The sequence below is a fragment of the Mycteria americana genome, chromosome 9 (assembly GCF_035582795.1).
Source record: "Mycteria americana isolate JAX WOST 10 ecotype Jacksonville Zoo and Gardens chromosome 9, USCA_MyAme_1.0, whole genome shotgun sequence".
In the NCBI taxonomy this organism is placed as follows: Eukaryota; Metazoa; Chordata; class Aves; order Ciconiiformes; family Ciconiidae; genus Mycteria; species Mycteria americana.
In genome coordinates, this window is record NC_134373.1 from 2,187,308 (window position 1) to 2,213,612 (window position 26,305).

At 42.9% G+C, this 26,305-nt stretch overlaps 1 protein-coding gene across 11 annotated transcripts in view; it reads right to left on the reverse strand.

Annotated features, from left to right (window-relative positions):
• TRPM8 (transient receptor potential cation channel subfamily M member 8) overlaps positions 1-26,305 on the reverse strand; it is a 118,405-nt gene that overhangs the window by 38,514 nt on the left and 53,586 nt on the right. For 4 of the 11 annotated variants that reach the window (XM_075511896.1, XM_075511895.1, XM_075511902.1 and 1 more), the window contains exons 1-6: positions 11,071-11,123; positions 10,802-10,906; positions 9,140-9,213; positions 6,141-6,297; positions 1,178-1,355; positions 648-820 (exon numbers count right to left, since the gene is read on the reverse strand). In XM_075511896.1, coding sequence (XP_075368011.1) covers positions 648-820; positions 1,178-1,355; positions 6,141-6,297; positions 9,140-9,213; positions 10,802-10,906; positions 11,071-11,100 — 717 coding nt within the window. In that variant the 5' untranslated portion in view covers positions 11,101-11,123. Of the gene's footprint in view, positions 1-647; positions 821-1,177; positions 1,356-6,140; positions 6,298-7,783; positions 7,830-9,139; positions 9,214-10,801; positions 10,907-11,070; positions 11,124-11,178; positions 11,344-16,284; positions 16,327-26,305 lie in introns of those variants that run through there. The other 7 variants (XM_075511894.1, XM_075511893.1, XM_075511900.1 and 4 more) reach the window with 6 other exon arrangements.

A 26,305-nucleotide genomic window follows, 5' to 3' on the forward strand; every position in this document is an offset into this window, starting at 1 on the left:
ACAGAATTTTTTAGGTTGGAAGGGACCTCTTGAGATCAAACCCTCAAACAACCTTAGAGCCTTCAGTTCAACCCTCAAACCTCCTTAGAGCCCTCAGTAAACTAAACTGCTTCTCTTTATCTCGCAGGATGGTTTTTAGACATGTTCTATAACATCTAATGGACAAAAGACAAGCGTATCTGACAGATAGGACAATAGTATTGATGGGCAAAATCCTTAACAGCAGCAGCAGGTACAACATGTCTTAGCTCATGGGAATCCCCACAACGGGCTACTACGTAGGGATTTTGCAGCAGCTAGAATAACCATGGAAGACGTTCTTCCCTAATATTCTGCCAGATATGAAATTAGAGCAGCTGAACTTCCACACAGACACGCTAAGCCCACAGCTGAAAACACATGCTGTTCCCCCCACTGGGCCTGACATGTTAACATCGCACTGGAAAGCATTCTGCTGAGCTCTGCTTTACCAGAACATACAAGCAGAGCTTCACTGACCACTCAAGTCAGTCATCACATGGCTGATAACATCAGCCTAGCATGGATACTGTTATTGCTGAGAGCAGCGGTCAGTCAGGGACACAATCTGTATAAGTGACAGCCAAGCCTCCTCTTCGTTTCCCCACCAACCCGTACGCATTTCTTACGTCATTATCACCACTGCGAATCAGACTTTCTCGGTTGGAAATCATGCCCCAGGCTGCTATGCCAATAGCCACCACGTTCTCCTCTGAGCTCCGACTGATGGTGTTGTCTCTGACCACTTCCCCAATGTACTTCATCAGCCCGTAATGCGTGCCTCCTGTAAAAATCCAGGCCCCTGGGGACAACATGCAATAACCTGGGAGACTGTAGTGGAATACCCACCCTCCTAATGCATTACCTTTAAGGTACAACAACCCAATCCCCTCTCAAGACCTTACCTCAGAAGAGGTATTCATTCTTCAATTAAACACAAACGTTATGCTACTGAACTTACCTTATGTTATCATGAGCATCCTGATGGCTAGCTCTCAACCCTGTTACTTCCAAACTGTTAGGTCACATTTGCCCCAAGTGCACCAGCCGAGCAGAAACAAACCGAATGCTTTGCTTCCCTGCTGACCCTTTGAGCTGCTACCTCTCCAACAGTATTATGCAGCAATAAAATAATACAGACACATATGCAGGTCTTTACCTTTGGACTGGGCAATGTAGATCAGCCTGCTGAATATCTTGCGCATCCGGGGCTTGAGTGCAAAGTTCTTTGCACCCCCAGTGACAGAGATGACAAGGTTAGGGGTTTTCAGGTGCCAGTGCTGGGTCATGAGATCATAGAGTGTTTCGGAGTCTGTGTCGCACGACAAACGGATGTACTTGGGTGGGAGAAAAGAGGAGAAACAAATAAGCAAGAGATAAACCGTGATAGCTGGGAACAGACCAGGAATTGCCTTTTATTCTCTAATGTATACTCTTATTTCAACAACCGGTAGACAAAGGGTAAAGTGGTGATGAACCAGAGCTTAAGTCTTTGTTTCTTTCTCTAAAGCATCTTTATCCTTCCCTTACAACCAGACACCCATAACTAGGACTTGCAAGGTGACCTCCTCTCTTGACAGACCAGTGCTCAGGTCTGGAGATAAGGCACAGTCCTACTGCGGATAAGGCAGTGTCTTACTGCGAGTAGAACAAAAGTGCTAGTGTCAGACCAGCAGCATAGTGAAGACCATAACTGCTGGCCCTACGATCTCCCAGCTCCACCATTTCCAGGTTCAGCCCCAAACTGTAACCTGCACCTCCAGCAGCCTGGTCAGTGGGGTCAGGGGGAAGCGCAGGGCTCAGGTTGCACTACTGCAAGGTTGCACCTACATCTTTAATTTGGCAGAAGCTAAACTGTGTAGCCCCAGAAATACGATTTTTGCCATTACTAGTAAAAGTCCACAGGCTTTGTACTGAACTGAGAGTGCAGATTCTCTGGATCTCTTTGGCCTGAGCTGAGTATAGTTGTAATAGCAGTTGCCTAGCAGTGTAATAACTATTGTCTACATTTGACTTGCTTTAGGCTATAACAGTAACAAATAGTTATTCTGTGGGGATTGAACAATTTATGACCAGAATAAAAGGTGGCATGGAAGAATGCAGACACCAAATGACAGAGGTCCCAGTCTGTAAAAACAAATCACAATGGCCAATAATGGTCATTATTTGAGTGCAACCTTGTGAATCGGGTAAAACTATTTTTAGAAATACCAAATACAACCAAAAGAACTGTATAATTCAGAACCACTGAAAAGAAAGAGCATAAGCACAATGTCTTGAGAGAAATCTATAGAAAGAACTCCAAGCACACCAGGACCAAGGAGGATGGGATCCCTGTGATCAGTACTGAAAGTGTCCCTTCAAAGACCTCAGGAGTCAGCATAAAGCCTCCAAACCCTTCCACTAAAGGCAGGCAAGAGCCCTGGCCTTGGCATTCAGAGGAACATTAGCAGGATGAACACAACACCGAGGAAGTTTATGGTATAACAATTTTAACTGTAACGAAGCTATTTATAGCTTGGATTATGGATTAGTGGTAGCATTTTATAAGTGAACTACTAATAATTATAGACTTATTATGATTACACTATTAAAGCCTTAATTTGACTAGCTACAAATTCCAGGCTCCATGAGCATGGTGTCCCTTTCATAACATATACTCCTAACAGCATTTTAAGTTAATCACACTTCACAGCTTTATCAAACTTGTAGTAAAGCTCTAACACTGTACGAGGATGCCATAAAGCACACTAGATAGATAAACTTGCTTCAGGTGGACCTACCACCTCTCCATTTATGCAAAAGGCTCTCTGGCTTTTTTGCTATGCTATTTAAGGGCCCCTTTGCAATGTCATCATTGTTAGTAGTTTAGTGTGACGGACTTTTGGAAGACAGTCATGGCTATACAACCCGTACCAAGGGATGAAAAGGAGTAACTTGGACCTGAATCATAGTGGATTTTCTATAGATTGCCCAGTATTTGCAGGAGAGCAAAACCAAGGGATTAGTTTGAGGAAGAAATATCCTATCTTGAGAGGCATTTACCTTGAACTGAAGAACATATTCACCTGTTCCAGGATGGGTTCCCAGGAGCAGTCATTGCATTTGGCTCAGAACAGCACATGACAGAGGAAGCCCAGCAGGCTCCAGTGGCTACACAGGAGAGCTAAAGGACTCCCAGCTTCTGCTCTCAGAAGCATCAGCCACATGCAGCCTTGGGTGTTTTTCAGGAGAGGGTCCCCCACAGGAGAAGGGAGCCTGCCAGAAACATTAACTGCTCCACACAGCTGGTAGGCCATCCCCACAGCAAATCTTGTTAGCTCTGTAGTTAGAAAGCATTTCTCCTAAACGCTATTGATAACACAAAGTACTTTGTATGACTACCTTTGTTCCATCAACAGTTAAGGTTCCCAGTTGAATGACTTGTTTTCATCTCTACAGGTCGTTTTCATCTCTACAAGTCATTGTCATCTATATAAAGCAAATACCAAAAAAAAAGATGCTGAAGCTGACTTGCCCATCCAGCTTATCTCGTTCTCTCATACATCATCAGGGTGTATAATTGCAAACACATTTCAGTTACACCTAAGTTTCAGTCAATGTACCACCAACTATACATCTGGCACTTGCCACCTCCAGAGCCCTTGGCAGGCTCTACTCAAGCAGGGGAACCCCTCGGTTCAGCCACGTCCTTTCTCCGAGGTACAACGGTGCCATCTCCTGGTACAGCCGGCTGGTGCACCCCAACCGTCACCGACCCAGCCCTCAAACACAGGTGATGCCAAGTGTTTCAGCAGCTGAACTCAGAAAGGCACTCAAGAGTAGCGTTTTTTCAGATTGAGGGCTACCAGAACATAAAAGACAGCAACTGCAATGTCCTTGGATGTCACAGGATCTGAGCAATGCTGCAAAAATACGAGAGCACAAGCAGGACTTATTAAATGTAGAGATTTTATTGGTCTGTTCACATCTCATATTTCTGCTCAGGACTTTTTAGGACTTATCCATCCTAAAAAGTATAATGCAGGGTATAAAACTTCCCGACCCTCACTGATAATAGTCTGCAACTCTTAGGTTACCTTGGGTTTGAAGTGCTCCCCGCTGTGCACAAGATCAAGAGAAAACATTTTGCAATGTTTAAGACCAGCAGGTGCCTTGCAATATAGGGAATGAGAATGTGGAAGAGAGACATAGCTCCAGCCAATGTGCTGATGGGATGGATTAGCAGACTTACATACAGCATTTTAACAAAGTATGCTCTGAAACATGCACAGTGGCCTTGAGAGTCCTCATGAAACAATTATGGGCACACAAATCAATTTCCAGTGTGGGAAGGGGGACACAACACAAGGAAAGAACATTTAAGCTTTGAGAACTCAGAAATTTTGCAATAGAGCAAATAATTTCTTCTTTCAGTAAAGGTACACAGCAGCCTACAACACAGTAGTATGAAACTAAAATATGCATATCAACAAATATGTGAAGTACATGGATCTGCTTAAGCGTGATTCAAAACCTTCAGTCTTGCTTCCCACCCAAATGCCTCTTGTTTCTGCTACTTTGCATAAAATAAACTCCATTAATTTACATAGCATGCTCTGATTTTCCTCATTTATTTTGATTGTCTCAAGCAAGCTGCACTGGTGGTAAATATCAGTCATTTAGAAGAGGCAGATGAGCTCAGCCACATGTGATTCCTCACACAGTATCAGTATAAATCATCAGAAACAGCAACACCAGCTATTTTCTTCTTTCCATCCCTCCATTGTCCCTACACTAAGGAAAAACACAGGGAAAAAAAACCCAAACAGAATAAAACCTCTGAAGTTCCACTGATATCTTACATCCCCATTGAATTTACCATCATTGTAGGATCTCCACCTTGGGAAATACTCCATATTCAGTTGGTTATGGGCCTGAGCAAGCTGGTCTATGTGGATATGCTTTGAGCAAGAGTTTTGGCTAGAAAACTCTGGAGAACCCTTCCAAACCAAATTACTCTATGAAGGTGTGGGGCACACAAGCCCCATTCCAACACCCCACAACATCCTTCAGTGTCCAGTCCAAGGCATAAGATACGACTGTATGGAAAGGAGCACTGTACATCCACAGACTGCAACGATCTGCACATAGAACAGCTGGGGAGGAAGGGAATATAGGTCAGCAAGCTGTGTAGGCAGGCTTTGGATGACATGCTGTGCAACATTAAAGCTATTACGAAGTAAGAGTGATGATTCGATAGAGTAGCAAGCAGGTACATGCAGCTTCTGCACTGAAGAGTACAGATCCTCCAAAGAAAGGTCTTACATCCCTACAGATATGAAATCCCTATGGTTATCACCTCATGGATCCTGCTGCACCTTCAAAGGCAAAGCATGTTACACATGCTCCTGTCCCAAGAGTTGCACTGGTACGCATCCTCACACCATTTTCTTTCTAAAGCGTAAGTTAGTCCACACTAGAAAGGTGCAATGTTCCAAAAAACAGCCTTGTCTTGGCATTAAAGTCAGACAGTCAGGAACAACGCACCTTCATGAGGAGCTTGATCATTCAGGCACTTAAGCTTATCATGTTGGCTTCACCACTAAAGATGGGTAAAAGGGTACTAAGTTGCTCCTCAACACCATGACATTTCAGTATAGACGGGCACTACAAAACGGCCACTGTAACTGCACACTAATGTAGTCAGGGTACAGAGTCCCAGTGAGACACATCACAGGTCTAGGTTAAGATTATTTCCTCCTAGCCCAACACCCTCAGAATTGTATTACAGGGCAATTACAATAAAACTAGCCACATGAAAAAAGAAAAATAATAATTGAGCATCACCCTCATTCACCCATTCTTCTGCCACGCCTGAAAACAGATAACCTCTTTTCACTCCCATCATTGGCCTATGAAACAAATAACACAGAAGAAATTATTCTTTGTTACCCATTATCAGGGCTTGAGAAATCAGCTTCTCTCCTTTGTAGCCTAACTCCTTCCATTCCCATTAGAATAAAACCAACTTCAGCTTCACCTTCCCTGCTTTGCAGGGGCTTCCACTGGCATTGGATTCAGGACTCTGAATATGGCTCACCCAACAGGACCTGACGCATACCCTTAATACGATCACTTACCTTTCCTCTTTTTCCCATGTTTTCAAACTGAATGTCCCCAAAGGCATCAGTAGGAAGTTCCTTAGTGTGCTTCCTGTAATTCCATTTTTCATTGGTATTAATCTGAGTGCCCTCTATGTGTTGATTTTCAGGGTATCCACATTTACATAAGTTGCCCCTGAAAGAAGAGCGAATGGGCATGAAACCCCACAGTTATCATCCTGAGCACAGAAAAGTAAGCTGATATGTTTATTAAGAGACAGAAATTTTTCACAGCTGAAACCACCTTCAAAACTTCTGCTCAATCAGGACACTTCCAAGAAGTGTTATTCTGCAGCAAATCTGGAGCCAATAGAGTACAAGGTGCCTACCGTAGCAGTCACATCAAGTGCAAAGTCTGGGAGCAGGGTTGTACAAACACAAGAAGCCAAGCAGCAGATGGAGCTACGGAACCAGTTGTGCATGGGACTCTACTTGGATTTGCTCCGTGACAAATTAACAGCTAAGAGGAACCAACTCTCCGCTGAGACCAGCACCTAATCATGCTTCCTCCTCCTATAATCTGCTTCTGTCTAGCACTGGACAATGGAGTGGAGTACATCTCAGGAACCAGGCTGTGCTGAGAGATGAGCTGACACTTCTGGATGGGCCTTACCTATGTGACCTTTCATTATCATATACCAAGTTAGATCACCAGCAGCTTAATCGGAAACCCTACAACTGTGCACAGAAATGAAAAAATGAACCAGAAGTTGGCATGAGACACTACCAGAAGTGACCTCATCTGCTGCTAACCTGATGTGTACAAATGATTTCTTTCCCTTTTCGTGCTCTCAACCAGATAGGAAGAGTTCATCACTTAAGATGATTACTAGGCGTAAATCACTTTCCATGCAAACCCAGGGCCTGACTGGTGTCTAAGCACACCTAAGACATATTCACATCAAGACGGAATGGGCATCTGGTTTCTGAGCAGATTCTGCAGGCAGTTTGCTGTGTTCTAGCGCACTTCCCCCCCCACCACCCCTGTCCGCTGCCCGGCATGGTGTGCAGTCACTGCCAATGCCCTCCTCACCAACACTGAAATTGCATCAAGGGGAGGGAGAATCTGCACTTTGGTTGTGCAGGACTAGCTGGGAAAGCTAGGAGAGCTCTTTTCCTAGCAAAAGCTGTAGCACAGACCATGAAATCTGCTGCATAGCCTCTATCCCTGCTTCCTCAGAGGGCATGGAGAAAGGGTCCTTACTTATGAAAAGACCGGGTTGACTAACAACTGTAGTCAGCCAAGTACAGTAAGCATTGTCAACAGCAATAGGAGGGAGCAAGTGTGGCCCCTACAGTCTAAGTTAACAAGCACCATCAGGTAAACGCTTGCACAATGTTAATTTTGCTGACAGCACAAGAAAAGTAGATGGGGAGACAAAGCAAGAGGAACAATGCTATTAACAGCACTGTGCAATTTGGCAATATACGGGGGTGGGGGGTGGGGTGAGGAATAAAAATGCATCGGCCCAAAAGGATTAAGATGAGGACATTACTTTGTGTGGTTACAGTGACCTTTATAGTTAGCTTGCAGACTGCAAACATGAGATTGTAATGCTCTCCTGTGAAGATTGCTGTAAAGGTAAGTCACAGCATGCCTTTCTGAAGGAGAGAAAACTTACATGGTTTCTTCTACTCCGCTGTCGCTTGCAAATAAAACCAGCTTACCTTAAAAACAGATAGACAAAAAACCTCAGGAAGTTATAAAGTATGACTTGCAATCCTTTCCCAGTGGGCTTGTAGGAAGAGAGGCTGATAAGAACCAGCTCTCCAGCCTTTGTTGGTCCTTTGCCAGACATCCCATTTTAGATAGCAGAAGAGGACCCTAAGTAAGTCTTTCTGAAATGAGACTAATTTCCCTCCCTCTCTCTCTCCAAGGCATTTTTCCTCCCAGCTTCAGAGGAGAATGAAGCTACTGAGAGCCCTTGGAGCTCTATATTAGGACTCTGCAGCTGCATTAGTTTGATCACTTTTCTCCTGAGATTACAAAAAAAAAACCCCAAAAAGCAAAAGCAATGTTATGGTCCTCAAACTTACATTGCATAAGTACTTATGCCTGAATACGGAGCAAGTATAATATCCTATCTTAAGAGAGCATCAGCCTGAGCAAAACCTAGCGGCTGTATCTCTCTGCTGTAAAGGCTTGTGTGTGGAATTTGTGATTTGGGTTTAAAAGGAAAATTTAAATTATGCAAAGCTCTGACACATACATACATTGTTATACACCAATACCAGTGCTGGTATTGCATCCCTGAAAGCACCTATATATTGCCACAATTATGCTTCAAATAGGGAGTTTGATATTAAAGGCCTTTAACAGAGCTGCTGGAAGGCATGCTGACAGAGTTAGCATGAAGGTCAGGCCCCTAGTTTTGCATCAAGTTAGTTGTGGAGTAACTCAAACTCATGTATTTCCAGTTTTTACACGAACTCCTGACAGTCTAGAGCAGTGGTCTCCAAAGTGGGGGGCTCATTAAGTAAACTTAAGAAAAAATTAAGAATAGTGTTTATGTCATCTTTGTCTCATCCTTTTTCAATTGCTATTTTTGTGTATGTTTTATAATGTACATAATGTTAGTACAGTAGTAGAAGTACGTAGTTTATAAATAAACATATATTGGGGGGGGGTGCTCAACATTTTTTTAGTGATGGGGTGCGCAATCAAAATAGTTTGGAGAGCACTGGCCTAGAGCTGGGAGAAGCACTCCAGGGTGCCTGTTCCACCATCAGACTTCCAGCTGTTTTGACCATGACTGCAGAATGCCCCAGGCATATGCAAACAAGCCAAACAAGCAGTGACAACAAAAGGAGTTGTACAAGCGAGACTGGGGTGAGGTTGCACTGCTAGATTCAGACTCTTAACAAAAAAGCAAAAAGTTTGCTCCCCGCCCAACCCCTGCCACATGGCTTAGCAGGCAGAAATACCCGCAGCTCCCAGCCCCCCGCGTCTGTAAACCAAGATTAATATGTGTGCTTACACTGATTTGGTGTCTTTTGTAAAAAAGACACATTCTCTCTTCTTAAAGTTTTCTTGAATGAAGTTGACCAAATCCTTGAAAAAGAAAAAAATTTATTTCCGATAACTCATAAAACAGGAGAAACCTCAGAAACAGCAGAGTCAGTTTAAACACAAAGTAAAACTGGTGCAAATTTGCAAGTCTACTTTCTCAAAGTGGATGGTGGGAGGCAACTAGAAAGTACTGATGGCAGTCGACAGGACACAAAAGACTACTTAAAATCACAAACAGGCGTTCCAAAAACCGTGATATCAATATTTTTATATCTATGAAGCCCAATAGATACTAAAGAGACAAAAGGGCTTCCCCGACTAATAAAAAATCTTGAACAGCAAAACAGGTTTGATATCCTATGAGTTGCTGGAAAGCCTATTTTAATTTCGGCTTTTAATCCAAAAGACCCATATAGAAAACATCTTACTTGAATTCGGTGGCACAATACGGTTAGCTGTAGACTATAGAGCATTTCCATGTGCATGCATTGCCATGCTTCCAAATAACTTGCAGCACTGACAATATTTTTCAAACAGTGGTTAACTCTGGGCTAGATGCTGCTTAAAAGACTATGGCAAACACTGTTTCTTCCCAAGAAAAAAAAAAAAAGATACATTAACGTCCTCTGGGGTAGGGGCTATTTTTTAATTCAACAAAAAAGACCCCAGCAGGAGACCTGAACAACTAAAGTCATGCTTTATGTGAGCTCAGTGGAATGCAAAGTCTCTCCAGGTTGTTTAACCATTAACTCTAGTATTAACCTTGAAACGCCACAAGTGCAGGGGAAGCTTTCCAACTCGGGAGACACAAATTCACTCCTAATCTGCCTCTGCAAGCTAGGAAAGCAAAAAAAGTTTCTCACTTGCTGGTAAAGGTTTGGAGGTTTGGGGGTTTTGTTTGTTTTTAAACACAGCTTGGATTTGCAAACCAAGATTTAGTTTGGGATGAAAAGGGAAGACATACAGCTATAGTTAAGTTTATCATTTTGACAGAACACTTGTAGTTGTACAGCAGTTAGAGGAAGTTATTCCAAGTGGAAAAGCATTCTTTGAAAAGGACTATAATATCCAAAACAAAGAAAATGGAAGAGAACATAATTAGCCAGTAAAAGCCACAATGATGCAAGACCAAAAAAATAAAAGGGAGGGGGAACCACTTGCTAAAGACCTAAGAGCTAGTCATTAGGCCTCTTGCAAGCCCATCAGAAGCAAGAAATCTGCCAGACAATCGCCGTGATCAGCAAATGATTGAGGCTTTTCAAGGGATGTTTAACATAATTATATGTTGTCTGCCTTTGCCATCAAGTTGCTTGAAGAGGTTGGGGTTCTTCTTTACAGAGACAGAGGATTTGTCTCTAACTGAAATGTGAAAAAGGATTTAAAAACAGAAGTGACTAAAAATGTACAATAAAGAGTTACAGGGATCAAAAGGAATGCAATACGTCCTTAGACTTTCACCATGTCAACAAAGCACTGCTGCTGCTTGAAGGGTCGCTGGCTAGGAAAGCTTCTCCATAAAGGGAAAACTGAAAAATCAATCATCCTTCTCCGGACATGACCTAATTCATAACCCCTGGGGCCCACGCCCAAGATGACACCCAAGCTTATCAAGGGTGTACCAGATACTCACGGCATCACTGCAGGACACATCTATGCTGCGAGACATGCTGGAATAGAGGAGTCTGGAACTCTCAAAATTGCCATTTCTTCGGTGTCTCATGGCGGCCATAGAAACCTGAAAGAGCACGGCAGAGGGGAAGATGAAAGAGCAATGGTCATTTCTTTCACTAGATAAAAACCAGCAAGGACACTTAGTGCCCTTGGAAGGCAAGGGAGACATTATTCAAATCCAGCATAAAGAATTAGGAAGTGTATTGATTCCTAAAATGTGAAACTAACATTCAGAGAAAATATTTTCTCTTCTTTCATACCACAAAGAGACTTTCCTCTCTCTTTCCTCACTCCAAAAAGAACTCCAAGTTAACATGCTTTGAGAAAGGAACATACCTTACATGCCATCCCATTCAATTCATTGCCATCTCTTAACTCTCTCTCCCTTCCTGTCTCTGATGGGTGAGCTGAGGAACTTGAGCTATTCAGTGTTTATAGACAATGAGCAGTCCCTAATAAAGTGTATTTACAAATTAAGTGGGATATTAAGACACATTTCAATCACAGAGAAAATGAACTGGAGTGTAAAAAGAAGTTGGTCTGGCCGTATGCCAGAAGCTTAGAGTAGATGCAGCACCTGAACACCGATCCCTCAGGTCTCTGTCCACCCCTGTAACAAGGATAGTCAACATGTGCAATCTGAAGAGTAAGTGGATTTAAAGTTTATTGGATGCAAAAGTTAACAAGTCACCCTTGGAAGCAAACACACTTCAGTTGCTCTCTAGAGCAATACCTGTATTGACCTCACTGTCTTTGAAGGAGCATCACTTCATTTGCAGCAAAGCACAGAACAAAATTTTATTTATGCTAACAGCAAATACTTCAATTCCTTTTATATTACTTTGCAAAATAATATTGGAAAAGGTCTTTTTCTGAAAGGACATCTGGCAGCCAGCTAATGCGGTGAGCTCAAATTCCACTTCTCCTTTCAACACTATTTTCTCTCCTGCCTTTTCCTCTCACTGTGTGCACTGAGCTTGCCTCTCAGGTGACACTGCCACTGTATGGCGAAAAGCTTCCCTCCCAGATACAGGAACATGCATTCTCGAGCTCTGACAAAGCATTCCTGTGTAAGAATATAATTTCTGAGGACCAAAAACTAGCAAGTGTGAAAAAACAATTTACTCAGTGCGTTTGAGAGAAAATAGGAATGGTACTGGCAGCAGGAAGCTGTAGTCGTAAATAGAGCGACAGAGCGCAATGTGAGCAACCCCCAAAGCAAGAAAGAAAAGGCAAGTTTCCACAAAAACACGTATATTTATACTTCACAGTCATTTTAAAAATACTTTGAAAAACATTTCATGTTGAGGGGGAGCATGATTGACTGTGTTGTTTACTGTGCATGGTACAAGTCTGGAGCTACTTCCCCCAAATTCTTCGGCATGCTTGGGATCTCAATCACTCTCTATTACTGTTAGGTGATGGAAGAGCACGGAAAAAGCCCTCTTCCTCCTTCCCACCTTCTGCATGTAATAGAAACGATTTAAATACAAGAAAAAGCAAAAGGCTGGAAAGTGCATTTCATCATATTGCAACCTGAGTAATTCACATAGTGCAGTTGTCCCCAACTTTTGAAGTTAAGCCTCGTTTATTCTGCACTGATTTAGTGTTGTATGAAAGTAAGATGCCTAAAAAGGTACCCATACTTAATTCAGGCACAGGTTTTAATTTGACCACTTAGAACCAGCACCTGCGGAAAACCAGTGTTCACCAAAACCTTGGAGGAACACATGGATGTGATGAGGGAACAGCAGTGCCCGTCTCTCCAAGAATGGCCAAGAGCAGAGTGTTTCAAACAGGGCTGGCATTATTGTTCCAGAGAGAAGACCCTATGCCAAATGCTTGGATCCCTCCAGAAAAAGAAGAAAGGAAGGCTATATACCCTCTGCAAAACAAAATCAAACAGTCAAAAAAATCTCATCTCAGGCCTCCCAAGACAACACTGAGCTATCTTACATGCCATATAAGAATCGTGTCATACCGCGATTCAGGCACAAACCTGCAAACCTGGTACGTAGTCTAGCAGTTTGGTTACATTTCATGTGGACTCCACAGGCACCTGAGCCTCTAAGCACCATACCACCTTCCACAGACCCCTGTCATGGGGAGTCGGGATTCTAAGCCCAGAGGAATAACAACAAAAGAATCCTTTTCCTTCGAAACCCAATGGCGTATAATCTGTTCACATCTCTTCATCACCCATCGTAATCTTTCCCTCAAATTTCAACTTCAAAATACTGATCCAAAAGCGACTTCAAAACATGTGCCATTGAGAGCTACAGTTGTGCTGCCCTAAGCCTTCCACACGGGAACCCTTTTTAGCTGCAGATAAATGTCAGGCTGTGCACACTTGTTCAAGGTTTCAGACAGTGGATCTGCCTCAGACCAATTTATTCCCTCTTTCAGCACTGCAGAAAGATGTTAGGCTGTTTCTCAAGTAAAAGCTGCAGAAGAAAATAGAGCATGCTCCTGCTTCGAAGTTCATAATCTCCTTTGTGTTAATAACTCTAGCACTTCCCATCTTCAGAGCAAGGGTAGAAATCTGGCAAGCTTTGCACCAGATTCAGGAAAAGACTTTGTAGCATACTTAGTAAAACAGCTCTTAACAACAAGACACTAGAACAAACTGACCTCCAAAGAGGCCACCGGTCTGGTCCTGCCCTGCTTCAGGTCTCCAGAAGAGAAGCGTGGCTTTATTTGCCCAGGAACTGTAAGGGGCTGTGGAAGGAGAGAGCATCTGTTCCTTTAAGGGCATCTGCTCAAGGGCCTTTTCCATGCAAAAAAGGGTAGGAAAAGGAGGAAGCCATAAACAAGAACAAATAGAGGGGAAAACCTGTCTGACAGACAGTGAGGGAGGGAGTGATGAGACCCAAAGCTAGTCAACCACACTAATTGATAAGGGGCTGTGGAATGTGGGAATGTTTATTCCAGAGAAGTTACCTGATGGGGTGGGCTTGTCAAATGGGATACTATGGAAAAGGGGGAAGCCATACACAAAATATACAGAGCCTCAAACCTGGCAGGCAAATTTAATGGAGACAAAGGCAAGAAAAAAACCACATCTCATCGGTCATACTAGTTGATAGTTCTATCAAGAAACTGTGTGGGAACTGGGACTTTGCAGCTGATAAGGATGCAAACCTGAGGTTCAAGGATGTTGGAGGGGGGCGGGTGGAACCCTGCCAGCTGATGAGGGGAAGGCAGATGGGGAGGAACAAAGGAGGAATGGGCAGAAAGGCGTATAAAAGGGGCCTTTTGCATGTGAAACTGGTGGGCTTGTCTGGCTGAGCCCTGCACCTGATCACTGCAGTCTCTCCTATTTTCTTAATAAATTACTTCTTAACTATCCAGGCAGGGGTGCTGGGCAGACAGAGGGGCTGTGCCGGTGCTCCAGGGATCTGCAAATATGTGTGCGCTTGTGAACCCCGAGAGCGTCATGTGTGTGCGCCTGCACTAGTGACCTCCTGTCTCTGCTGGCCCAACGGGAAGGGCTCCATTAAGGGAATACAAAGCACTAGAAGCTTGCCAAGCTTCTAGTCAAACTAGAAGTCAGTCAAGCTACCATTTCTGCCCATTAGTTTTCCAAGACCATTTCAGGGCCAGTGGAGCCTCATGCTGGGCACCCATGAAGTGAGGTCCAAGGAACCACCTGTGAATCATTTAGGGACTTGGCTAGCATCCCTCATTCACTGACAGATGCAAGACCAAACACAGTCGTTCTGGCTTTATAGTCTGGCTATACAGACTGGTTAAATACAGTCTGACTTCACCTTCCCTAAGTATTGGACCATACATTGTCCATCTATAGGCCTGCCTGGCTTTTCACAAACCCTCTAAACACCAAACAAGTCCGGGGTCCTGCAGGTAACGGCCCCCTTCCCTCCATGTCCCTAACTTCAGAGCCGATCAAGAAGGGCCTGGTAAACAAGAAGTCCGCCAACAAAAGACTGGTAGCTCTCACGCTGCGTTTCCAAACAGGGCAAGCTACAAGAAGACAGCTGACCTTGGTGTTGGGGTTATGACAGGTTTCACCCAGCACCCCAAACATTTTAGGATTCCTCCTTCCCTCCCCAGGCAGCACACAAGCTTTGCAGATTTTACCGAGCGCAAGGATGGTTTCCAGGCATGAACTAGAAGCAGAGAAGCAACTATCAAAGCTCCAGCAGTTCCTCTTCTACAAAGACACGCTGCCAGAGGAATTTAGAGGCTACAGTCACAAAGCAATCATCCTGCCCTTGTGAAGTGCTAACTTTGGTAACAACCAAGACAATGATGGCTGAGAGAGCCCCTAAAAACACTACGTTGTTTAAAACAAAGCAAACACACACCCCCCACCACCACATCACTTAAACTGAGTAAGAATGGTAACTGTGCATTGGGAGACATACTTCCTAGTAACCCAGTATGCATTTCTTCTCGTTTCATACAACTGATGTTTGGTGTAAAGATGTTTTTAAAGCTGTAATTCAAGATTAAAGTTCCATGGGGAGAAATACATTTTGGTCTGGATCTATGCAACATCCTTATTGGCAGAGTTTTACTTTACTTGTTGATTTAATAAGTTAACACCAGAAAAGTGACTATGGACATAACTGTACAGAGAGAAGATTAAAAGGAAGCAAGGGCATTAAATTATTCATTCAAAACACTAAAGGATTTCAAGTTTGTCTCACTGCATTTGTAAATAATTGATAAGAATGAACGTGCTGCAATCTGAAAAAAGTTACTGAGAGTGCAAAGGAACCCTGAAAACCTTGGACTTATTTGTAAATTTAAGTTTTGAAGAGCTGCACTGATACCACAGTGTTTAGCTGATATTTGTGAGCAAAGCTTGTTAACTCCGTGAGTGTTGGAAGTTACACAGCTATCATACATACTTTAAAAGATGTGACACAGCTGCAGTCTATGTAACAGGCAAACACAGTTCATTTTCTATCACATTTCCAACCCATTAAATATATAGGAAGACATTTTTAAAGCACAGACTAGCGCATTAAAGCATGACCTTCTTAAACTAACACATTTTGAGAGTAATAACCATTAGATAAATACCAGAATAATCCTCTAAATATAAGATTATTACTATGACTTCCACAGCACTTGAAGGAGCATATTCCAAGGAAATCTTCAGCCTGGAAGTGACTAAGTAAAAAAAAAAGTGCCAAAAAATAACTAGTCCTAAAGAGACTTTAATAAATAGGTTTTTAAAAACTTGTCTGCAGCTGAAAAAGCAAGACCAGCTTCCATTCTCAGAAAGGTTTCAGATAAATCTATTTGCATTAACATAATTCTAGCAGCTGGCTTCATGTGAAAGCTTCCAAAAAGAAAAAGATGTTGCCAAACTTCAGATGCACAGCTACCTCAATTTCAGCATATTAAAAGTATATACTTTTAAGTAGAGAAAAACCACTGCCTAATCACATACCAGCGTGGAGCACTTACCAAAGTCTCCAGAATATGCCCCAGCGATCCTACTGAAATCATTACTCAAAGACGAAGGTTTTGATATACTTCAGCTTGCAAAGCCCCACCTTTTTAATGTGTCATGCTTTCCTTTTAAGGGAGGGCACGGAGGAAGACATAATGCACAGGAGCGAGCAACAGCAGGATTATTCACCAATTAATAATGAAGACAGGCGTAATTGCAGCAGGGCGCAGGAAATAACAGTTGCAGGTTATTTGTAAGAGAACAGCAATGCTTCTGTCCCACCTGCTGCCAATGTACTGCAGGAACTGATAACAAGACTGCAGCTAAATTTATGCAATTGACAGCACTATTAAAAAGCCAGAAGTATAAGGAAATGTTTGTGGGAACAAATAATTAGATTTTAATGTATCAAAAGATAATGAAACACAGTTCTAAAATCAACACCTATTAATCTAATTTACTACAAGGTCATTGAAACACTGGTGAGTACAACAGAGGATTTTACAACAACTGGTATTTTCACCCAACAAAAAACTTGCTCTCAATTCCTTAATTTTTTGTCTGACACTCACTGGTGTAAAGTAATCTGGTTTCCTTCTGCCTTTAACCTAAAGCTATTCACTTTGGTAAGAGTTATTTCTATTGCCGTGATATTCACAGTGACTCCCTGGAGAGCCGGATTGTTCCCAGTCCCCTCTCCAGGCAGAAAGCAGAGCTATCCGGTGTGCTGCTGGAGAACCTTCTACGTCCTTTTCATCACCCACTTTGGACAGATGTCACCACCCCACCAGCTCAAGCACTCCCCCACAATCCTATTTTACTTTGCACTGCAGTGGATGAGCATGCAAGGAGAATGTGCATCCAGCTCTGGAGGGCAGAAGCTTCTAATCCATAAGCAATCCCAGAGCAGCAGAGGGAAAGAACAAAGGCCATACTGTTCAAAAGGCCCAAGACAAAACAAGTATGTGTTGTAATTAAAGATCTGGGTGTTGAAAACACAACCATTAAAAACAAGCTGAGGTGTTTGGGGTTTGTGTTGATGATCAAAAGCTCACAGTGCTGTTTCCTGGCAATCAGGGGTGTCTCTAAACTGTGCAAGTGCATTCTGAAGTGTGATGCCAGAGCATCCAGACTAAAGAACCTGCTGCCATGCACTGGGCTCCCTCCGCTCACCCAGCTCCAGGCTTTTCTCTGGAATCCAAATGGAGGGAATGATGCACATAGGAATCTGTTCCCAGCATGCACTCAGTGGGCTAGGACATGTAACTGGATAACCACCAAAAAAGCTCAGCAGAAGTACTTCTGTAGCTTTTGCAAGAGCAGGAGTGAGAAGCGTCAGATGCACTTTTCCCTCTAGTCACGGTGAGGCAGGTACTGCTACTCTGCAAGGACCTGCAGCACAAAAAGGCTAACCAACTCGGCCAAGTCATTCTGCCAAGAGGCAGTGAGGGAATGGAGCTGGATTTTTCCAGCCTGCAGCCTGGCCTCAGAGCAACCTTTCCTTCTGTGATGGAGATGGCTTTATTTACCTTAAATCCCACATTACCTTGGCATAGACACATCTGCATTTGCAGGCGTTTTCAGTTAGAGGGTTAATGGCTCTGTGCCTGCCCTACAATACATACTGCAGACTAGCAATTAATGACTTATGAACAGGCAGCTGCCATGGACTTCATTGCTCCATTTTCTTTCCGTCTTGGCTTGGTTATGCAATTGGTTCAACTATGAAATAAGCAGCAAATAGACTGAAGAAGCTTAGACATTACATGTTACTAGGATCACAAAATAACCACACAAAGCTAAGTCTTAACTAAAGCCATTATGCCTGTAATTTCATACGCATGCCTCTCCACTTCCCTTGTCATGTCAGAGCTATTACCACGTGAAGCCTACCTTAAGCTGATAGTAAAAAGTGGTTAAGAGTTTAAACCATTGGAAGCTATTGCAGTTTGCATTTTATTTGCTGTGCACTGCCAAACTGACACAAAAAGTTTTCTTTCATTTCCTCACTCAACCCAGACCCAGCAATGTAGGATGCAGGTTCACCATCCACGAGAGAAACTTTTCCTAGAACAGCACATGCCAGGGACCTTTTATTTAAGTCAGGAGGGATGACCATCCTGCCCACCTCTACCACATGCGTGTTCAGACCAAAGACATAACTCATCCAAGTGATCCACTACTCCTAAGAAACATACAGAAACATATCAAAGACTTGCAGCTAATCCTGAGAGGGAGCTAAATCGCTTCTGTACATCTTCTGTCATCGTATTTCACAAGAACAGAGTTTTCAGGGGCAGACAGTAGCAATATGGTCATGCATCAGCATTATTGATGTACTGAACATGAATCTTTATTGTGGTTTATACCTGCAGTAAGTCCCTTAGTCACTGCCCTGTGAAACCAGCCTGGCTGATAACTCTCAAGAAGAGAAATCAATGAGTACATAAATGAGGAGCTCAATCATCCCTTTAAAAAAGTAACTGCAGAGTTGGGGAACAAACCCTTCTGCCTGGTCCTATTACGCATTGCAAACCTGGAGAGCAGACAGATTTTTCGGGCCACTTTATGGTTCTCAAGTGTAGCAAATCCCCCCATACCTCAAGTAAGAAATTGGGCACCCCAAGCATAAGTCAGAGATGCTCTCTGAATGCGTCAGGAAGTTTTTAGTCTACCTGGGCAAAGATGATCAATATTTTCCAAAGACAAGAGCTCCTCCACTGGCAATAATTCACACCTCCCAGCATTCCTGCATTCCTGGTCTGAGAATACACGTGCAAGTATGCCAAACCCACAGTAATTATACCAAGTGATAGCAAATACACTAATATTTACTGTATTCCAGCAAAATCAGGTCTGTCACCACTGGAGAGATTTCAGTGAGAATTTGCCAAACTGCACAGAATTTGCTGTCTTTCCTAATTCACAGAAAGCATATAACTCCAGGTTTGGACTAAATAGAGGTGAGTATTTGTGAACAATAGAAAAGGTGTTACTACAGATCCCGGCCAAAGAGCTATGTTTCTCTGATCAGTGAAGTAAGAGCCCTTATCCTCAGGATCAGCATTCTGACCACCAGTGCCGTTATCTATGCAGGAATCAAAGTACAGCAAGCACTTGTATTACTAGGAAATGGAAATTCACATAGATATGAAAACATTTTCCGTTGTGCCAAGAACGGAGAAGAGACTGTAAGGAAGACAGATGCTTCTGCACACCAATGAACCTTATGATCCTTTAAAAAAAAGAAAGTATAAAGCAAAAGAGCAGATTTAAGGCAAATAGTGCCCCAAGAGCTACAGGAATTTCTGAACCCTGCAGCCTCTGCTACACAGAAAGTCAGGTACTGTGGGGTTCATTTCAGTGGTTGGAGGTAAATCACTTTCTATCCCAGGACCTATGAGAGCTTAAGAGGGGCTTTTTGTTGGTGAAGGCAGAATTGACAGTGCACCTGTGAAGTTAACAAATATATTAATTCTCTAGTAAAGATTGTTTTGTGGGGGTTTTGTTTGTTTGTTTTTTTAACTAAGTTAGTCTCACTTCACCACACAGAGTGAAAATTCTAATGCCAAGTAGACTGTCATGGACTAATAGCATTAAAATCACCAACTACTGCCCATGAAATCCTTTTTAGGAATACGGTTGTTTTGGCTAAGCTTTGAGCCACACATTACTAGCACACTGTTGAAAGACAGTGTCTTACTGGAGGTTTGTATATGGGGTTTCATAGCATAGCCACCACAGAATTCAATGGCTGAAAGTATTCTTGGGTCATCTGTTCCCACCTGAAACTCAGAGAAGAGCCCAAGCAAAAATACAGATGAGTTTTGCAGCACTATCAAAGCATGATGGATCAAATGGGCAAAAAGGTGAAATACTTATCCTGTTGAGTGCTGATCACCATCCTTCCCTAGTCTAAATTCTCCCCATGGATCACCAGAGAGAACAAAGTGCCAAATACTGTCATAGAACAGCCAGGGTATTTACTAATTACAGAAGCTAAAACAAAGTGTTACATGGAGATTCACAAAGAGCATTTCTATCACAGAAATCCCTCTGGATTTATTTTGCTTTGGCTACAATCTGTTCACACTGTTCTGTTTCTGAGCAGGAAACAGATACTGACGCAGTTGCACACAGAAGTTCACTTACTGTGTATGACCTGCCTTCTGTACCCCCTTTTATTGCTTGTTATAACAACCCACTTTTTCCCTTTTTATCCAAACTGCAGAAACTCACCTTGAGCAGGGGTAACAGCTCATGTGGCTCCTTACCCTTTTTATGTTGTGATTTCAGATTCATAACCACTGGGGAGAACAAAACTGTTTCATCGTGTTTCCAGCTCAGATACTGCATTTCTCAACAGCATTAGAAGAGGAGGGGGAGATAGCAATGAAAATTATTAAATGTGAACTATAGGATAATACTTTAGCACTTCTTATCCTCAAAAGCACCTTGAACATAATTAGCATGAGCACAACAAACCTGGGGAGAAATAAAGAGAATTACCTGCCATTTCAACTCCACGCCCTTTGTTGCTCTACCTCACCTGGCTCCTTAAATGCCCAGCTGTTCTTAGCAAAGGTGAGAAGTTCCCTGTTTGTGTCTTTTACCATTTCCCAGCTCTGGCTAAGGAAAACATCTGAAGCTGTTCCATGGACGGCAGCTCAATACTCTAGCAACAGGCACCCCACAAAAGCATTGAGATAAAGCAGAGGAATCAAGGACAAGGATAGACTTTCCCTCACACTTTTTTAGCAAAGAAAGAGATCTGACCCCTGTTGCTGGGTGTGTGGACCAGTGCAATGCACCTACCAGCCACTACAAGTCTTCTTTCCTTTCAGATAACACAGGCAATTTGTTGGCTTAAATTCTAGGTTATATTAAAGCTCAGTAAAATGAGCACCTGCAGAAGGTATTCTTCTTTCCAAGAAAGGTCAACGAAACTATTCAAACTATACCAGAGTCCTACCTGAAGCATAGGTGTGATAAATCCCATTACAGTACAGTTTTGGCAACAAAAACACAGATAGCAGAGCTTCTTTGGGGTTTGGGTCTTTAAGGATCTTGGAAAAACCTAAAGAGCACTTCTCTGTGGAGACAACTGCTCAAGAGACACGGTTCTGTGAACAGGCAACACTTTCTGGTGACTCATTTCTTTCTAATATTCAGGAAGGCAGGTGCACTGCTGGAGATAAATGAAGTTTCATAAAAGATACCCAGCTCCAGTGCTTCTTACTCATTTTGAATGGAAAACCTTCTAGAATGGCATCTTTCTGGCTGGCTGCTCAAGTCACAAGGATTTAATATTAATTACTGAAAGTGATTTTGGTTTTTTAGCTATTTGCCTTTCCAAGGTATGTAACAGAATATTCTATCACATCTACAATGACAAACTAAATGGCACACTAAAGAGAACATAACCTAGTGCAAAATGGCAGTATTTTGGCAATTACAGATACTTGAACTGTTCAAAAAGGGATTATTGACAGCATCCAAGTCTGTTAGAAGCACCTCTTATTAGTCTGAGTGTCCAGCTAGTCTCACTTAAAGACGACAGTCTCCTAGACAAACTTAAGCGTGACCTCGCAAAGATACAGAGACCTAGTGTTATGGGACCTTGAAAGCTGGGTTATGACAGAGCAGAAAGCTGTGGTCCTACCCTCTCTTATTACCTATCCTGCTGTTTCACAAGCATTTAAAATCCTTTTTAACAATTTAGATTCCTAAATGCAGACACTTGTATATACTTGAAGTGTGAGAGTGCATTGCATTTGGAGAACAATGGGTGAAATCATTCCGATATGCATGTTAGCCCAGAAAGCTTTAAAAGTGCATTTTGGTGTGAAATATTAATAGGTATGAACAGAACACTGTCAGATTCTTTCTGTAAAAGCCTTAAAAATAAAAGAAATCCACCAAAAATAATTATGTAATTTTCAGCTTATGAATGTTCAGAGTGACTAGCAATTGTGCACCTCAGGCTTTTATGCACTTAATTTGATGGAAATGTTCTGAGAAAGCGTTCATCAAGCTTCAAAAATGAGAGAGAAGAGAAAGGAGAGGAGAGAGGAGAGGAGAGGAGAGGAGAGGAGAGGAGAGGAGAGGAGAGGAGAGGAGAGGAGAGGAGAGGAGAGGAGAGGAGAGGAGAGGAGAGGAGAGGAGAAGAGAGGGGAGAGGAGAGGAGAGGAGAGGAGAGGAGAGGAGAGGAGAGGAGAGGAGAGGAGAGGAGAGGAGAGGAGAGGAGAGGAGAGGAGAGGAGAGGAGAAGAGAGGGGAGAGGAGAGGAGAGGAGAGGAGAGGAGAGGAGAGGAGAGGAGAGGAGAGGAGAGGAGAGGAGAGGAGAGGAGAGGAGAGGAGAGGAGAGGAGAGGAGAGGAGAGGAGAGGAGAGGAGAGGAGAGGAGAGGAGAGGAGAGGAGAGGAGAGAGGAGAGGAGAGGAGACAAAAAGCTTAAGACACTTTAGATCAGCTAAAAAACCCCAAACAACCCCCTGGCCTCAAACACACTCGTCAATTGAAGACTGACTCCCACCAGTTTCAATGCAGTAGGCTCACAAGCTTATAGCTTTGCTACAGCTACATCGGTTTCTTTGAATTTAACTAGGATCAAAATAAAAATGTGCATTAATCCAGAATAATTCAGTCGATGACTATCACAGGGAAGTCTACTGCATTTACACAGCAGTTCTTTAAGATATGGGCCTAGCAATGAAAGCTTTCAAAACTAAAAAACAAAAAATTGAAAGTAGTAATAAATTCTCTTCACATTTGCATCAAAAGTAAACTTAATCAAAACCACCCTTTTTAAAAGGAAGCACACATATTTCAATAATAGCGTATATTTGAATATACCCAGAATGTTTAAGAAAAATATCAAGTTCACTCATTTTTTTAAGGCTTATTGTAACATTGTTGCAAGATTCAGAAAATTATCCCTACTAATAACTAGTATCACTCACTGTTGTAAAGTTCATAACTGAGACATGCTAAACAATACAGTTTTCTATTTTGAGGGGGTTTTATGCATAATATTCATATGCCTATTTTGCATGCACTGAGATCATATACATAAATCGAAGCTATATGGCACAAAGACAAGTGGTAACACTGAAGAAAAAGCTTTCACAAATTTTAATTTAATCAAAAGAAACTGCTCCAGTGAAGAAGTACATCTGTTTTTACAGAGACAGATTACTAAAACATGCTGTCAAATTCATCTAATGATATTCAGTTGAAATGAACATATGCTTGTGAATATTTCAGTCTCCATTCTCTGGAAACTGGATGTAACATGCAAACCTTGTACATCTATTCAAATTTCACACCGCTATGCAGATAATAGTGCGCATCAGCAGTAGGCATTTGATTATCCCCCCCTATAAAAGGTACACTTAATCAAATATCCAAATACAATATCTTAGGTAAAATGCCTTTAATTCGTGGAAATCACAGAATCAGAGTCATGTAAGTGGGAAGGTACCTCTGGAGGTCTCTGGTTTAATCCCATATTCAAAACAGGCCCAGGTAAATCAGAACTGAACTATACACAGCTCACAGCAACCTGAATATCTCAAAGAATATAAATCCCGCCACCTCTCCAGACCCCTTTTTTACTGTTTGACCACCCTCAGGCTGAAAGGTTTTTTCTACCGTCTAATTGCAATTTCCTGTGTTCCAACTTGCATCCATTGCATCATGCCCTATTCCTGCATATCTCTGAGAACAGTCTGGGTCCATTTTCTCTACACCCTCCCATGTCAGGCAGTTGCAGATACCATTAAGATCCCCCAGCACCTTCTCATCTCCAGGCTGAATGAATCCAGTACTCAACCTCTCCTCATGTATTACATGCTTCAGTCCCCAGCCACCTTGGTGGCCTCTGCTTTGACTCACTTCAGTACATCTAGGTCTTTTTTGTACTGATGAGCCTCAAACTGGACACAGCACTCCAGATGTGATCTCAGAAATGCTAAATAAAGAGGAAGGATCACTTTGCTGGAGCTGCTGGCCATACTCTGGCCAATACAGCCCAGGATGTCGTTGGCCTCTTTTGCTGCCAAGGAACACTGCTGACTCATATTCAACCTTTTGTCCCCCAGATCCTTTCACCCCCAGATGCAGCTAATGACGTTTTTATTAACCTAGGACAGGATTTACCAGGGAAGGGACCAAAAGCACGCAGTCAGGCAGTTACATAGCCCTAGCTAACCTATGTACAAACTTGGCAGCTTTTAGGAACATGCTGCCTATTACCAGTCCCTGACCAGGTAGGTGGCAGGTTGACCAGAGATAACTTGTCCAAGCCCTGTTGCTTTCTGTTTCCCTGCTGCCACAGAACAAAAAGGGACAGCAATCATCTGTCCCATGGAGGTAATATGAAAAGAGTGCCAGGAGAATTGTTCAGCTGGAAAGTGTGGTTGGAAATGCAGGTCATCCAGAGTGATAAATTTAGGGTGCCCCAAAACAGCACTTCTGGCAGCAGATACTGGACTATTGCTCCAAGAGCACAGAACAGATGTGGGCACAGGCTAAATTCACTTACCAGTCCGCAGTGCCTGTTGGAAATAGCCCAGGTGCAAATGCAGCTGTTGTAAAAGAGAGGGACTGTCAAAGACACTGTGATATTTCTTACGCATTTTTCCTCAATTCAGCCACCGTCAGGAGGAACCCTGACTTGCATCCTTCCCAAGCCCTTCTGTATAGTAATGCAATTCCATGGTACATTTTGTGGGAAGCTGTAACCTGCCCCAAGGTGCTCCAGGATTCCAATAATCGGGGAGACAACAGGAGCAAGAAGCTGGATTTACAGTTAACCTGAGACTGATATGCACTGGAGGGAGAGCACAACATTAGGCTCTCTGAGGCAGAGCAACCAATTTCTTAGATGCTGGCAGACACCTGTTACGGCTGTCCACAGAACCACAGAGAGCAGCCACCTCTGCATTGCAACAGCCTGACCGCAGCATCGCACGCTCCGCCTGCCCCATGTCCTTACAGGCTCCCCGTGACACTTCCCGGTGTGTAGTCCAAGTACAGACAGTAAACGTGCGTCTGTTAAGGCACTCTTATAGTGACAAGAGCACATTGCGCGTTGACGCCTCACTTGCCAGTGGCTCTATTTACGACGTGGTGACTCCTGAGCGGAGCTGATGAATGAAAAAAAGATCAGATGAACTCCCTGCTCATCAGCCTGCCGAGCCCTGCATGTTTCACAAGCCAAGCCATTAACGGGATGACTTGACAAACCACCCTTCACACTCGCTTTGGGTTAGTGAGCTCCTCTTTTAGCAAGCACCGTACCTTGTATCTACAGAGGCCTTTTGCTTAAGGAATTGGACTTCAGAGCTACAAGCATCTCAAATCATCTGTGTCATTCACCCCAGATCACTCTGAACAACTTGTTTTCTAAAAACAACGTAGTGATGAGAGGCCAAGGACACCTTTGTTTTGCAATAGAAAAGCTGGATTCAATCAAACTTGCTGAAATAGGAAGTAATGAAAAAGTAGGTGGCAGGGAATGCAGAGAAGAAAAACAGAATACAAGAACCCTTGCCAAGTCCACAGAAAAAAACAATAGCCACACTCCAGGCTTGAGGTGGGAAAACCTGACTGAATTATCCAGTTTGAGTGGTCTTCACACAGAAGACCTGACTCCTCAAGCCCTCTAAAATGCTTTGCATTACTTAGTATTTTGTTCTCAGCACAGCTGCTGCTGGAAGGTCAGTTTGAGAAAAGTAGGAGGATGGGAGGAAACTGCTTCCAAGAAATTTAGCTCAGGTCAAAGTCAGCAAGAACTGCCCACCAAGATGGGAATGTTCAGAAAAGTTTTGAGCTAAAAAGAGTCTTAAAAGAAGAAGTACTAGAGGCAACATTAATAAAGCTAGCAGCTCTGACAAGAATTTCAGCACACAGGGAGAGGCAAGGAGGAAGAGGTACAGTCAATGGAAAAAAGTCCCCTGGGGGCTGAGGTCAGACTGATTAAGACGCTGTTTCAGTCAATATCCGCTGAAAACCATAGTTGAAAGCAAACAAACA